The 15412-nt window shown below is 42.3% G+C and overlaps 1 protein-coding gene across 2 annotated transcripts in view; it reads right to left on the reverse strand.

Annotated features, from left to right (window-relative positions):
• Window positions 1–14783, reverse strand: part of mtmr11 (myotubularin related protein 11) — a 55399-nt gene extending 40616 nt beyond the window's left edge. For both annotated transcript variants that reach the window (XM_015949744.3, XM_015949743.3), the window contains exon 1: window positions 13961–14783. In XM_015949744.3, the coding sequence (XP_015805230.3) occupies window positions 13961–14017 (57 nt within the window). In that variant the 5' untranslated portion in view covers window positions 14018–14783. The remainder of the gene's footprint in view (window positions 1–13960) is intronic.
• Window positions 14784–15412: the final 629 nt, after the last annotated feature.

Here is a 15412-nt window from a genome sequence, read left to right on the forward strand (position 1 = left end):
CAGATCTCTCTGAAGAATTCACAACATTGACGGCTTCAGCAACGTTGTGCCACTCCGTGGATTTTCTCTTATTTGCTGTGCAAAAGCACTTCCTTTCATTTCTCCACCTCACCCACAAGTACCTCAATTTCTGCTTCTGTGAAATTGTGCTTCCTTGATCTGCAGTCACCATCGTCATTGGCGGAGCGCTGCAACAACTGGCTTATGTTTATGCATGAGATCCACAAGGCACTTTGCATTGACAATTTATGGCAGTAAGTGGGCGTGGTGAGGGCGAGATGTGACTAAAAAGAAGCTGAAAACCTTTCTAGATAGTCTCTGATTTATGAAGCGGAGATTGCATGCAGCTGTGCGTACTCCATGTTTGATAGATCCCAAACCTACTTGGCGAAAGTACATTTCTTTTTGCTGAGCTTAATTACGGTTTTAGTAAGGATTCTACGCAATGTTTGATAAATGAGACCCCTGCCGATTAAAATCAGGTGTGCTGGAGCAGAGAAACAACTAAAACATGCTGGAGTGGTGGCCCTGGAGGACCCGGACGGGACACCACTCACACAAGAAAACGCATTTCATCACAGGACGATCAAACCAGTCACTGGAGGGAAACTTGTAGAACAAAGTATCCTTGGTAAATTTACCCATAATGCACAGCACCGTGTTTACACTAAAACCAACACTGCATCTAAGCACGGTGATGGAGGATGCCTCGAGTCTACTGTGATCTCTCCAGCAAGAGGACAAAGACAAAACAAAGCAGCAAATCTTCAGTTTGAAAAGAAAACAACCAGGATCCAGATCCCAACCTGACAGGTGGGAACGCCACTTTGTAAAGAAAAGTTAGTCAGGCTTAATAAAAGAGATCACATTTTCTTTTTGTGTTGTTTTACTAGAATGAATGATTTAAAAGGGCTTTATTGTGCATCTGCTTTCATCCATTATTAAAATGAAAGGTATGATTCTGTAGCAAACACAAAGATTCATCATCCTAAAGATGCTGCGGCCTATTTAAGGGAACTGTTTCTGCTGTTTCCTGACACGAATGAGGACATCCTAAAATCCACCTGGAGAGAAACAGTTCAAAGTGTTTCATCTGCAGAGTGAACACAAACACAGCTGCACTGTTGTCCTTTTAGACACACACCTGTGATATTTATCTGCACCAACTATGACCTGACCGGTAATTTATTCGTGCACAGCAAAGAAAAGCCCAAAGGTAAAGCAAAAGGATGAGGAGAGTGGAGGACATGGGTTTGATACAGAAAGGTGCAGAAAAGCAGCAGGAGGATTAAAACAGATATGATTCTGAATAATGAAAAAGATTATGAGCTAGTTCATATTTAATGAAGTCTGCTTCTCCTCAGTGCATTTAAAATATTATTTGATTTTACTTGGTAACGAGAGAAAAGCATTTTTCTAACACAACCACTGGAGCGGCTGGAGTCCGTGATGGGAACTAATCCCAGTTTAAAAAAAGAAAAACAAACCCAAACTGGACTTTGTTGGTTTCTTTCCCAGTTTAATATAAAAAGTTTAGGTTTGGAGGAATTCTGGACAAAAACAATCTGGCCGTACAATCCTGAAATACTGGATGAGAAAGACTTGGCGCTGATCTGCTGTAACAGAGACCAGAAGCAGTGAGGCCTGTGCACCCTGCCTGCAGCTGCAAGCCCAACATCTGCACCCACCAGGTCAGGCCCTTCCTAAAAGGCTCCACAACTTAAGGGATGAAGAAGACCATCATCAAGGTCCCTCATAAAAAACAAGCAGAGGAAGAAAGGCACTCAAGGCTAAAATAAAGTCCTTGAGCTGAAGGGAAAATAAAGATATGAGTGTTTTGTCGGGATTGTCCTGTGTCAGCAAAGCTTTGGCCTCCGTGAGTGACGAGCATTTTCTGTGACGGTCTCATGAAGTTTCCGCAGAGCAGTCTGAACATAAAAACTACCACGACTGTGACAATAGCAACAACGTTTAATTACAACCATGCACCACAGGCATGTTTGTTATGCACTTCCAGAAAGGACAGAAAGACCTTATTACTGTGTTGGCTTATTTTTTAAGCAGACTGGTGCAACAGTTTCCAGTTGGAAAAACAAGCTGCTAAATGAGTTTGTGTTGAGCATAAACCCTCATCTGACACAAAAACAGCACAGCTTGGGACTGATGTCTTTAAAACGGTGAAAATTAGATCTTTGATACATTTTCTGAGCTTTAATGATGATTATCCGATCTGAAATCATCTTTGCTGCAGATTATACACCAGAAAGTTCTGCACAGAACCTTGTTTGGGGGAAATAATCTGCACAAAGCCATCAACGTGTCAGTATGAATGAGACTGAAATGAATGCATGTGGGTTAGGGTTAGGGTAGAAGCTCTTAAATTAGATTTTATTATCATTCCACTGACCTCTGCAGACCAATTCACCCTCAACCAGGTATTCAGTATTTGTTGCCCTTTGAGTGTTTCATAATCACATTATATGGTTGAGGAAGCAAATTAATTTGTTCTGCAAGAGTCAGAAATAAAGCTGCTCGTTTGAAGATAGGAAACATAATTAAAATGATGCTATAAAAGCAGAGAAGAGTAACTACAGGAGCCCTGGAGGTCCAAAAAAGGAGTCAGTGTGAAAATAATATAAAGGCATTGATGCTGGAACCACATGGGAAAATAAGCTGGATGCCACAACAAGGTGTCTTTTTTCACACGCGTCATTCTCCACCAGCATGCTTTGCTCATGAAAATATGAGATGATAACATTTTTCTGTAAGTCGATAGCTTTGACCTTTTTTCTTTACCTACTTTAAAAACACCACAAAATGTGTGAGTTTAGCCTCTGGGATGGATGGAAGTGACTACACCTCACTTGTAGAAAAAGAAGGTAGAGTGTCATCTACTGAACATCTGAAATGTTCTGAGCTATTAATGAGGATTCCTCAGATTGTAGCAGCATAGGGAGGCACTTCCTCTCCTCAGCTGTCAGTCTGCTGCCATGATGGCCCAAGGAGAGGAACACCACCCTGCTGTACTTTTCCTCTCAGTATAAAAAAGACCAGGTCAGCTGTTTCCACAACAAAAATAAAACACATACAGTCATGGCTCAGCTACCAGAAGAGTAACACCCACTTTTCTCACTGGAGATGCCCCAGGTCATTTATGAGGTTCCCTTTGGCTGTTCCACTGAGTTTGTAATGTTTTTAGTTTGTGTGTTTTAAGTACGATCATAAATGGTCACATGTTTAGATCCTGATCCATCTATGATCCAATCCATCCATCTATACGTGCATTCATCCATTCATCAATCTATAGTCAGGTCCATAAATATTGGGACATTGACACAATGCTAACATTTTTGGCTCTATACACCACCACAATGTATGTCAAATGAAACGAACAAGATGTGCTTTAACTGCAGACTGCCAGCTTTTATTTGAGGTATTTACATCCAAATCAGGTGAACGGTGTAGGAATTACAACAGTTTGCATATGTGCTTCCCACTTGTTAAGGGACCAAAAGTAATGGGACAGAATAAGAACCATAAATCAAACTTATACATTTCAATACTTGGCTTCAAATCATTTGCAGTCAATTACAGCCTGAAGTCTGGAACACATAGACATCACCGGACGTTGGGTTTCATCCCTGGTGATGCTCTGCCAGGCCTCTACTGCAACAGTCTTCAGTTCCTGCTTGTTCCTGGGACATTTTCCCTTCAGTTTTGTCTTCAGCAAGTGAAATGCATGCTCAATCAGATTCAGGTCAGGTGACTGACTTGGCCATTGCAAAACAGTCCACTTCTTTCCCTTCAAAAACTCTTTGGTTGCTTTTGCAGTATGCTTTGGGTCATTGTTCATCTACACCGTGAAGCGCCGTCCAATGTGTTCTGAGGCATCTGGCTGAATATGAGCAGAAAATATTGCCCGAAACTAGGGCTGCACGATATTAGGAAAACCTGTGATATTCAATAACAGTGCTTAATATTGCGATATTGATATTACTTGCGATAAATGAGCAAATACCAAAGTATGCAGTGTTGATGTCGTCTGGCGTGTGACGTCTGCTCTGGGTTCAAAGCAATCAAAAACTAATGCATGAATTCCATTACACCATAACATTTTTATTGAAAAAAATATGCTGTAGCCTTTTAGCTGGAAGCTACCAGAGCCTGAGGCTAACATCACCACCCGGTGGAATGTGTTGGAGTCAGCCCGGTAAAAATGATTATCAGCTGCGTACGACACAGAGCGGACTCACGTTCACATTTGAAAGCAGCGCTGATTCCAGAAACCTCAGCACAAACAAAGTGCGTTCGTTGCTCTGAGCCAGAATGACGAACAAGGGAACGACACCGCTAACTCAGTTCGGGTGTTGCTTTCCATCCTAAGGGTCTACGTAGGGGGCGGGCGTATTAAGTAAACGGACCCATCTGATTGGCCGCATATCAGAAGGGCAACATTTGATTGGTCAAATAATACTTCCGCATAAAAAACAGAGCTGGTTTACAAAAAGTTGATGTATGACACAGATGGAAATGTTTGAACCAAACATTTATCGCCGTTTTTGACGTGTTTTGCGATGGGCCTATCGCACGTCCTGTTATCCCGATGACGATAATTTTTCGATATATTGTGCAGCCCTACCTGAAACACTTCAGAATTCATCGTGCTGCTTTCGTCAGCAGTCACATTATCAATAAATACAAGAGAACCAGTTCCACTGGCAGCCATACATGCCCACCCCATGACACTTCCAGCACCGTGCTTCATTGATGAGGTGGTATGCTTAGGATCATGAGCAGTTCCTTTCCGTCTCCATTCTCTTCTCTTCCCATCACTCTGGTACAAGCTGATCTTGGTCTGATCTGTCCACAGGATTTTGTTCTATAACTGTGAAGGCTTTAGGGTTGTCACGGTAACCGGTATAGCGGTAAACCCCGGTAAAAAAGTTGACAATAAAAATAACCGTCCAGTTTTTAAAAAACTATATTATCTCGGTGGGTTTACCGTGGCCGCGGTTTCGGCGCGATGACCCTTACCAGCCACCGTCGCTTCAGCTGAAGTTCCCGCTGCGCGCACACGCACTTTTTAGTTTGCAACGGCACCAAAACTTTGAAGCTGAAATAATGGCCCAAGGAGGAGACGGCAGCGCCCAGGACATCCATCAGCCCTCAAAGAAGACTAAATAGGAAGTATGGGCATATTTTGGATTTCTGAAAAATGCTGAGGGACAGTTAATAGAAGACGGCTATCCCGTTTGCAGAACGTGCAGGAAACAAGTGTCTGCAGAAGGCAGCAACACTTCAAATCTCATGGCACATCTGCGTGACGATCACCCACGTCTCCACAGCCAGTGCAAGGTAAGTTAACATTAGCATTTTAGCTGAAATGCATGACGTGAGGACTTTTGGTTGAGGGAGAATGCAACGAGTCGCTATATACTGCAGCCGCAGCGTCCTCTGCCAGCATTTAAACCGTGTCACGGACACCCTGTTGCTGGATGAAGCATCTTATTTGTTGATGATGAAGAGAAATATACAATTAGTTCCTTGTCATTGATTTGTTTACTTATTCAATGCCATTTATACTTGAACATTTGGATTTGATTACATAGTGTAGTAGTTATTTTAGTAATTTGTTTAAAGTGGATATTTATTTTAAATACATATTTTTTAAGGTTGACTTGTACAGTGCTCAAGTCAAGTGTGGACTGGAGTTTTAGATTTTCATTTTGATAATGAAGAAAACAAGTATATGAGAAAACAAGTGGTGTTTCTTTGATTTGTTTACATATTGTTTATGTTTTGAATGTTTGGATTTGTATAATTTAAACCTGCACTGACTACTGTAACAAGTTCCAGAAAAATAAGCTATTTGTTCCTTTACTTGTGAAAAGTTGCACTTTTGCTAAGGCTTTGTGTTATTTTAGGTTTAATAAACACTGTTAAACATTTTCAAAACTATTTCAGTTTGTGTAGAACAGGACTATCAATGCTTTCTGAACATATGCAACACCGTTTAAAAAATACCGCGATAATACCGAAAACCGTGATAATTTTGGTCACAATAACCGTGAGGTTAAATTTTCATACCGTGACAACCCTAGAAGGCTTTTTTAGATTTTGTTTGGCAAACTCTAATCTGGCCTTCCTGTTTTTGAGGCTCACCAATGGTTTGCATCTTATGGTGAACCCTCTGTATTCACACTGGTGGAGTCTTCTCTTAATTGTTGACTTTGACACAGATACACCTACCTCCTGGAGAGTGTTCTTGATCTGGCCAACTGTTGTGAAGGGTGTTTTCTTCACCAGGGAAAGGATTCTTCGGTCATCCACCACAGTTGTTTTCCATGGTTTTCCAGATCTTTTGGTGTTGCTGAGCTCACCGGTGCATTCCTTCTTTTTGCGAATGATCCAAACTGTTGTTTTGGCCACGCCTAATGTTTTTTGCTATCTCTCTGATAGGTTTCTTTTGTTTTTTCAGCCTAATGATGGCTTGCTTCACTGATAGTGACAGCTCTTTGGAACTCATCTTGACAGTTGACAGCAACAGATTCCAAATGCAAATAGCAAACTTGAACTTATGACCTTTTATCTGCTCATTGTAATTGGGATAATGAGGGAATAACACACACCTGGCCATGGAACAGCTGAGAAGCTAATTGTCCCATTACTTTTGGTCCCTTAACAAGTGGGAGGCACATATGTTGTAATTCCTACACTGTTCACCTAATTTGGATGTAAATACCCTCAAATAAAAGCTGACAGTCTGCAGTTAAAGCACATCTTGTTTGTTTCATTTGAAATCCATTGTGGTGGTGTATAGGGCCAAAAATGTTAGCATTTTGTCGATGTCCCAATATTTATGGGCCTGATTGTATACATGCATCCATTCATCTACACATTCATTCATGAATCCATCCATCGATCTCTACATGCATTCATCCATCCATCCATACATGCATTCATTCATCTACATCCATCCATGAATCCATCCATCAATCTCTACATGCATTCATCCATCCATCCATACATGCATCTATTCAGCTATACATTATCCACTTATGAATCCATCCATCCATCTATACATGCATTCATTCATCTACATCCATCTGTGAATCCATCCATCCATCCATCCAACCATCCATCCATCCAAACATGCATTCATCCATCCATCCAAACATGCATCCATTCATCTATACATCCATTAATATATGAATCCATTCATCTATACATGCATCCATCCATCTATACATGCATCCACCATTCATCTATACATCCGTCCATGAATCCATCCATCCATGAATCCATCTATACATGCATTCATCCATCCATCCAAACATGCATCCATTCATCTATACATTATCCATCTATGAATCCATCCATCTATACATGCATTCATGTATCCATTTAGGGCTGCACAATATATCGAAAAATTATCGTCATCGCGATAACAGGACGTGCGATAGGCCCATCGCAAAGCACGTCAAAAACGGCGATAAATGTTTGGTTCAACATTTCCATCCGTGTCATACATCAACTTTTTGTAAACCAGCTTTGTTTTTTGCGCGGAAGTATTATTTGACCAATCAAATGTAGCCCTTCTGATATGTGGCCAATCAGATGGGTCCGTTCACGTAATACGCCCGCCCCCTACGTATACCCTTAGGTTGGAAAGCAACACCCGAACTGAGTTAGCGGCGCCGTTCCCTTGTTCGTTATGCTGGCTCAGAGCAACGAGCGCACTTTGTGCTGGGGTTCCTGGAATCAGCGCTGCTTTCAAACATGAACGTGAGTCAGCTCGGTGTCGTTAAGCAGCTGATAATAACCGGGCTGACTCCTGCACGTGCCGGTGAACCAACCCATCTCCATGTCGCTAGTGTTCCACCGGGTGGTGATGTTAGCCCCAGGCTCCGGTTAGCTTCCAGCTAAAAGGCTACAGCACTCTCCTCCCAGTCCCACCCTGCTAAAGAGGGCCTGGAAAAGTTCCCCCACACAAAGTGATTTTTCATTTATTAGCTTTTATAACCTTGTTAATCAGGATAGTTGATTTGCTGCTGCACATAAACTGTCAGTCAGAAGCTCTGCTAGCCGGTTATCTTAAGAAGAGCTAGTTCAATTTGTTAGCTTGTTAGAATCATAGTTGCAGTTTCATCATCTGAGCTGCTTTTTAAGATCTAGGTAAACTTGTTCAATTTGGGGTTAAAAACAAACGTTTTCACATATTTTCCATGTAGTTTTTTTTTGCCAGTTCCTCTTCTGAAAGGTAGACAATTGTTTTTCTCTTTCCCTCCAAAAATCTTAATATTCTCCTAGTTTGGCCCAGCAATCATAACCACATAAGTGGAGAAAATGTTCAGTAGCAATGAGAGAATTTGCTGTTGCGTTTAAGTGATGTTAACTATTATTTAACATTTAAACTTACTTTCTGATATTTTTATTTATTCAAAAAACCCTGGTAAGGGATGTTTTTCTGTATGTGGAGCATCAGAATAAGTTTTAAGGTGGTGGTGATGTTTTAAAGTCACTGAGTTATGAATCCATCCATCAATACATTCATCCCATTAACCTAAATTACAAATATCTGTCTCTGCTTTGACGGTAAGGACTCATCAGTCACTGGAGCCTTGACGTGCCAGAGTCCCACATACTTTATTTAACAGGGGTATGGCTGAAGATCTGCAAGATAAATCACTACAAGGTCATAATTCTGACACCCACAACATCTAATAGGTCCATCAACAGCAGTGTTGTCTGCATTAGGGCTGCAACAAACGATAATTTGGATAATCGATTAATCGGATGGGGTCTCGACACAATTAATCGATTAATCGGATTACATGGGGAAATTTTTAAAAACTGCTAGGGAAACGTTATTTCTCTCCTTCCTTCACTTTATTTAACACAACATTATTAGAAAACAGTTTCAATTCAACAATTCTCATCTGTTTTGTTTGATCTCATCTGTTGACATTTATTTTAAATGTAATTAAACATAGGCTGTGAATTAATCAAAATTGATCACTATTTCCAAAAATGACTGAAAAAATACCAAATAAAACAAAAGTAAATGAATGCCATCCTCCTTGCGATGATGCCCTGGGCAACTGCCATAAAGTCACATCAAGAAATGCTGCTGATCATTCCAATGATCCCAAATAGACTCATATTAGGCCACATGAAAGCAACTGAACCCAAAAATATATTAACCAGTATATAACTGCACTCTCACACAACACGCCTGCAGCAACAGTTAGGACTCCTCCCTCCCTTTTAAAAGCGTTTTTGCTTCTGAGGACATTGTGGTTGTAAAGCCACATGCTAGTAGTCTGGCCCCGGTGTGATCAACCAGTTTCTGCGGGAATGTGACGGCGGAACCAGGGTCAGATTAACACTTTGTTGTACCCTGGGCAACAATATTCAAGTGCTCCATCATCACGACCCAAGGATCACCATAATGTGGTCACATACAGAATATTTTACTGTAATATGCAGTAAATATACTCAATACTTGAATGCCTGACAACACGTAACCCGCCCAGAGTAACCTTTGACCCACCTCGTGTGGACTGACCAATGAGGAGAGGGTCTTAACTTGAGGCCCTCTCTTCATTGGTCAGTCTGCATGAGACTGACTCTCAACTGACGTTCAGTCGTAGGCAGCGAAGCGTCTCTGTGCAGCGCAAAAGCCCGGGTGGACAGTTTGTTTAATATAGGGTGATCATATTTCCATTTCCAAACAAGAGGACAGGGGATCTGTGCCTATGACGTCACACTATGGCAACGCCACACAAACCATATTGGGACCCATTTTTTGTAAGAACTAAATTAATATCAGATTCTGCCAATTAAAGGGCTCTAAAACAATTCATATGTAAATATTTTGCATATTTAATGCAAAATCTAATTTTTCTGCTTTAGTGCTGCAACAAGGTTTTATTAATAATAAATTATTATACCTTTTGTTTTACTACAGCTTCGGTAAGCTTCCTGTGCACAGATTATTAAGGATGCTTGTTTCGGCTGTGAGATTAGACGATAGGATCAATGAAAAAATAAGTTGTCACAAACTCCATGGAAACTTTCAGAGAATCCACAAATAGTGGCTTTCAAATGGTTTTGTTACTTTTTGCAAGTTTATAAAAGAAGCAGATGAGACAGCATGTCTGATAATTTAGTTTTTCATCTGATAATATTAGAACATGTCAGTAATGTCTGAGGGGCTTTTATAAACACCATATAACTAACACTACTGGAGAGGGCATGAATTACACAGAGGCTTCTGGGGAGCCCAGTTATTGGGGGGGGGGGGCATTTTGCCTTGGCCCCCAAAATGTCTTGAAACGGCCCTGGGTGTGTGACTGAGTTTTGAAGGTGATCTGAATTGTATCAGATGTATAAATATGACATGTGTATAACTTATTGTTTTTTACTGGTAAAAACATGTAGTGGAGATAAATCTACCTACATTTTACTTTTCAACACTTTGTTTTGTTTTCTTGTTTTTATTGAACTATTTTCCTGTCCTGTCTGTCTCTCATCTTCCTGCATCTCCTCTTAATTCTCCAGAAAATCTGTTGCCTGGATTCTTACCTTTTCACCTCATCAGTTACTTTTGAGCAGGTCAAAGGGATCTCCTGACCGAAAAGCGCAGAGCGCGTTTTCGATGCTGCGTCAGTGAGGTGACATCACCACAGCACAGGTGATGAGCTCCGCAGTAGCGAGCTTCAGGCACAAATAAGACAGAAAATAGAGAACATGTGCGGACATGAACGATCGTGTGCTAATTATAGTTTTTTGGTTGCGCCACTTTGAGAATGGACAGTGCGCTGGAAGCAGCTGCCTGGATCGCTGCGCAACAATGCGGAACCGGTTCGCAGCAGCGCAAGTCTGCCGGCTCTCCCTCGCGCTGATCTGCCGGCTCTCCCTCGAGCTGATCTGCCGGCTCTCCCTCGCGCTGATCTGCCGGCTCTCCCTCGCGCTGATCTGCGGCTCTCCCTCGCGCTGATCTGACTTGCTCTGGTCTGCGCGCAACGGCGGGCGGGAAGAGGGGGCGCTTTTGGAAGAGTTGTGCGACACAACGAATCGATGACGCAATTCGTTGCCAACGCTTTTAGTAATCGATTTTCATCGAATTTATCGATTCGTTGTTGCAGCCCTAGTCTGCATGCTCACAGCTTGTGTCTCCACTCAACAAAAGGATCAGATTAAAATCCAGTGGTGAGTTTTGAGCATTCTGAGTGGATTATTTGTCATCTGAAGTGTTATTTTCACAGCCACTAGACAGGACGGCTCAGCTCACCTCCCCTGAGGAGGAAAAACACAGCCATTGAACACATAAAGACTGAGTTTTTTTGAGTTGCTGCTTAATTAAAACCCAATGACAGGTCGATAGACCCTCTAGCAGCACCATAAATCTACCCTGGTATCAAGAACCCGCTGCAGCTTCAGCTGGACCGTGGACTGGCACTGAAAGTGCCGATTGGGTCCTAAGGGGGTGGGTGTGAGTGACTGTTCTGGACTGGCATTTTCCCAACAGGCTTTAATCTTCAGCTGCTCTGAATGGAGCTCAGATGAAACAATGTCTGGCATCTTTGATTCTGTGGAGCTTTGTGCTGCGTGCCTTTCATGTTGGCTGCTTCAAAGCTGCAGCAGAGCGAGCTCTAGAGACGGGCCCAGCCAGAATCGGTTTGAGTAGGCCTACTATTCTGTTAGGAGGTAGGCTGGTCCATCTGTGAGGCTGTTGCATCTGAAATCTACGGAAGCCTGTCGGCACAGGGGGGGGGGGGGGGGAGAAATAGAGCAGTATCTCGTATTAATGAGAATGCTTCTTTTTAATATGAAATACTAAAATCTTATTACAAGAATTTTTCTGATAAAATGTTGTTTAATATCCTGTAACAATGAAGTGGTTCGTAACGAGAAAACGACAACATCTAACTGGATTTTTTTTTATCACATCTAGAAGGAACGGAGGGAGAAGGAGCCCCTTTATGCTTTTTTTAGGAAGCTGTAATATTTTTCACTCATCCAGTCCTCCACCCTCCTTCCTTTAGGCAGAAGACCAGACAAGAAGGCTCAGGTTCTTCTCTGAAGCTCCTGACCTCTGACCTTTGATCATCCCCCTGCTCTTTGTCCACTACAATATGATTTTAAATATTAATGTCTAGTATTTTATTTTATTTGCCAGCCTGACCCCTTCTTTCCACCAGACATGAAAGCTTCTCAAAATGGCCGCAAAACGTACTACGCTGCAATTAGCCGCCCATACAGCGGACGGGTTCCTTTCCAATGATAGCAAAGTGCAACATTTTGGACGTGTCCCAGAAGAGAAGGGACGCCATCTTTACGTTTCGAGTCCATTTTTTACGCACTACGCTTCCAAAACACGTCAACCTCCGTAGTTTAGATCGGGCCAGACAGGAAGTCAAAAACGAAAGCAGAGTAAAACATCCTGAAACTTTCAAAATAAAAGTCACGTGCGGATAAACGTACGTCATTGCCTGTGAAACTGCTGTAGCCGACGTAAACAGAACAGAAAATAAACCACAGACCTTTTTAGATACATGCAGAGGTCTTTCTCCTTGCTTATTATGTGGATTTCTGAAATAATGCGTAGTGTTGCAATTCTCCAGTGATTTAGTGACTTTGCAGGATCAGTGGCATGGAACGCTTTCGCTCCTGTTTCGTGTCTGAAACGCTCCGAGTCGGAAGGGAGCTTGCGGGTTAAACGCCTCTATAAAGGTTACACGCTGTGGAAAGAAGAGGTAAGTCACAGATTTCTTTCTGCTACATTCCTAACAAGCTGTGAATGACAATTAAATGAATCCAAATATAAACTGGCAGCATTTATTTTATTTTATTTAACAAATCAGTCAAGATACTTGCTTTTTATTCTGTTTAAAGAATATTTGTCAGAAATCTGGTAAAAATATCATAAAGATCTACTTCATACCACACACACTAAAGTAAAATACCAGAGTGTGTGGGTGGCCTCTGCATAAGATCTACTGTCCAGAGCCTGCTGTATTATAATACAATCATCATGCATAACACATGGGATCCTGATGAGGAAGGGAGGGGGCCTGTGATGAATTCTGAACAACTCATTGAGAGGTATTCAAAATTCAAATGTCCTGACCCATCGACCCCAGTCTCCATAGAGACAGCCAGATGTTGTGTAGTGCACATCGCCTTCCTCGTTCTGCATGCAACCTTAGCCTGAGGGGGGAGTTTAAAATTGGGCATCTGTTCCCATTTTCCCCTGCGGCTGCTGAAAATATCCGAAGAGAAACAACAGAAAAGAAAAGATTACACAAAGACCCTGGCAGGAGCGTGTTCAAGAAACAAGACATAACGGGTCCTCTGGAGGGACACAACTCCAACATCTAAAGCCATCCAGTGGCTAATAAAAACAACAGAAAGGGTTCAGAGCACAGCTGCTGAGATGAATCACAGTTTGGTTCCAAATGAAGCGAACTCCTGCTGAGAGAGGTGATTAAGTCCCCCACCCTTTCCCCAGGACTTTAATTAGACATGCCTGAAATGAGAGGTAAATTATGGACCCCTGCTGTAATTATGTGGCTTTCTGTTAACAAGACAGCAGCACTTATAGGAGCAGAGAACTAGAACAATAAAAAGTCAACATTTATGCACCAAAAACCTACAGAAAAATCTCAAAGGAGGGGGAATGAAGTGTTTGAAGGTGGAAGAAGGCTCGGTTTCCTGCATCTTAACTGCTGCTGCTTCCTGACCCTGCCTGCTTTCTTATCTCAGTCAGGCAAAGGTGACAAAAGATAAATTAGCTGTTATATGGAAAGTTAACCAATAACTCAAATATAAATAACGAAAAATAAGAATTAGCGGTAAACATCAGAGCTCAAGAACCCCAGCTACCACCAGGCTTTGGACCATAAAAACGGACCGCTTTGCTCCTTTAGGGCTAAATGTGACCCAGGAATCTTACCTTGACATCTGGGAGCATCTGTCGGACTTTAAACGTGGTTTTGGATCCAGTCAACATTTTCCAGCCCGATTGAGAGCACAGAGAAATAAGCGAAAACAAATATCTGGGAGTGAAAACGTTAAAACACGTCTTTAAGCTAACGGTGGTGAGGTTAGCATGAGCAGAAAAACAGTAAAACGGGAGTAAATAAAAGGTCGGTACGGTCCGCTCGCACCACCGGCTCCTCCAGCTGAGAACAAGCAAACTACTTCAGCTCTTTTCATCGCTTTCCGTTCCCTCTGACAGCATCTGGGTCCGAACCGCTCTCAAATACCCCCGGCAGCACCCGGACCCGGTTAAAGTCTGCTACCGCTACCAGACATTAATAAAACACCGTTAGTCACCGACCAGGGACGTGTTCACACAGTTCCTCCTGCTGCTCTATTTGTTTATTCCTTCGCCATAGTGAAACCGAGTGAAACACTCTCCGGCGGAAAAAGGGGGCAACAATAACGTGGAGCTTCTTAAAGAGACAGTGCATCTAAAAACCCGCGGAGCCGTCTATGACCTGGAGTAGGGTCACGTTCACAGTGAAAGTCCACTCTTCAAGTTGAGCTACAAATTATTCTCTGAGAAAGTTTTCGTTTTCTCCTGCGTTTCTCAAAAACCTTGAATTCATCACTGCTCAACTCCAATGGTGTGAAATAGATGTATGGAACTCTAAAAATGCCCAAATAAGTTTAACCCTTTGAAGGTGAAGTTCACTTAGAAACCAACTTTCTTATTATTTTTGAAATAAAAAACCGCTGGAGCGGTTTGCAGCCGAGTGTGAAGCAGCTGGGATGAGAACCACCCTCTAAACCAGCTCCTCTAAATCCGAGACCATATGGCCTTGAGTCAGAAAAAGGGAAGGATGCCTATTCTCTAGGTCAAGGATGAGGTCCTGCCCCAAGTGGAGGAGTTAAAGTATCTTGGGGTCTTGTACATGAGTGAGGGAAAGATGGAACGCGAGATCGATAGGCGGATTGGTGTCGCGTCCGTCCGATCTGTTGTGGTGAAGAGGGAGCTGAGCCAGAAGGCAATTAAAGCTCTCGATTTACCGGTCGATCTACGTTCCTACCCTCATCTACGGTCACGACCTTTGGGTAGGGCCGGAGCTCGGCAGTAACTTCCCACGTGATTATGACACCACCCTCTGTTGCCAAGGTGCAATATTCACAAGTCAGATCAGGGCCGGAGTGGGACACATTTTCAGCCCTGGAGTTTCAGACCCCAGACCGGCCCACTTAACGAATTATTATTAAAATCATGTTAGAACTTTATATGTATAGTCTACAAAAGCACACTACTCGGTAAAGCCTTGTAATTGTAAGGCAAGAAAGAGTTGAAAGAGTTGAGTTGCTTTACAAGAAAGAGCAACTCTTTCTTGTAAAGCAATAAAGAGTTGCTTTACAATGTAGGTTTATTTGAACA

This window comes from Nothobranchius furzeri, chromosome 5 (assembly GCF_043380555.1).
Source record: "Nothobranchius furzeri strain GRZ-AD chromosome 5, NfurGRZ-RIMD1, whole genome shotgun sequence".
Lineage (NCBI taxonomy): Eukaryota > Metazoa > Chordata > Actinopteri > Cyprinodontiformes > Nothobranchiidae > Nothobranchius > Nothobranchius furzeri.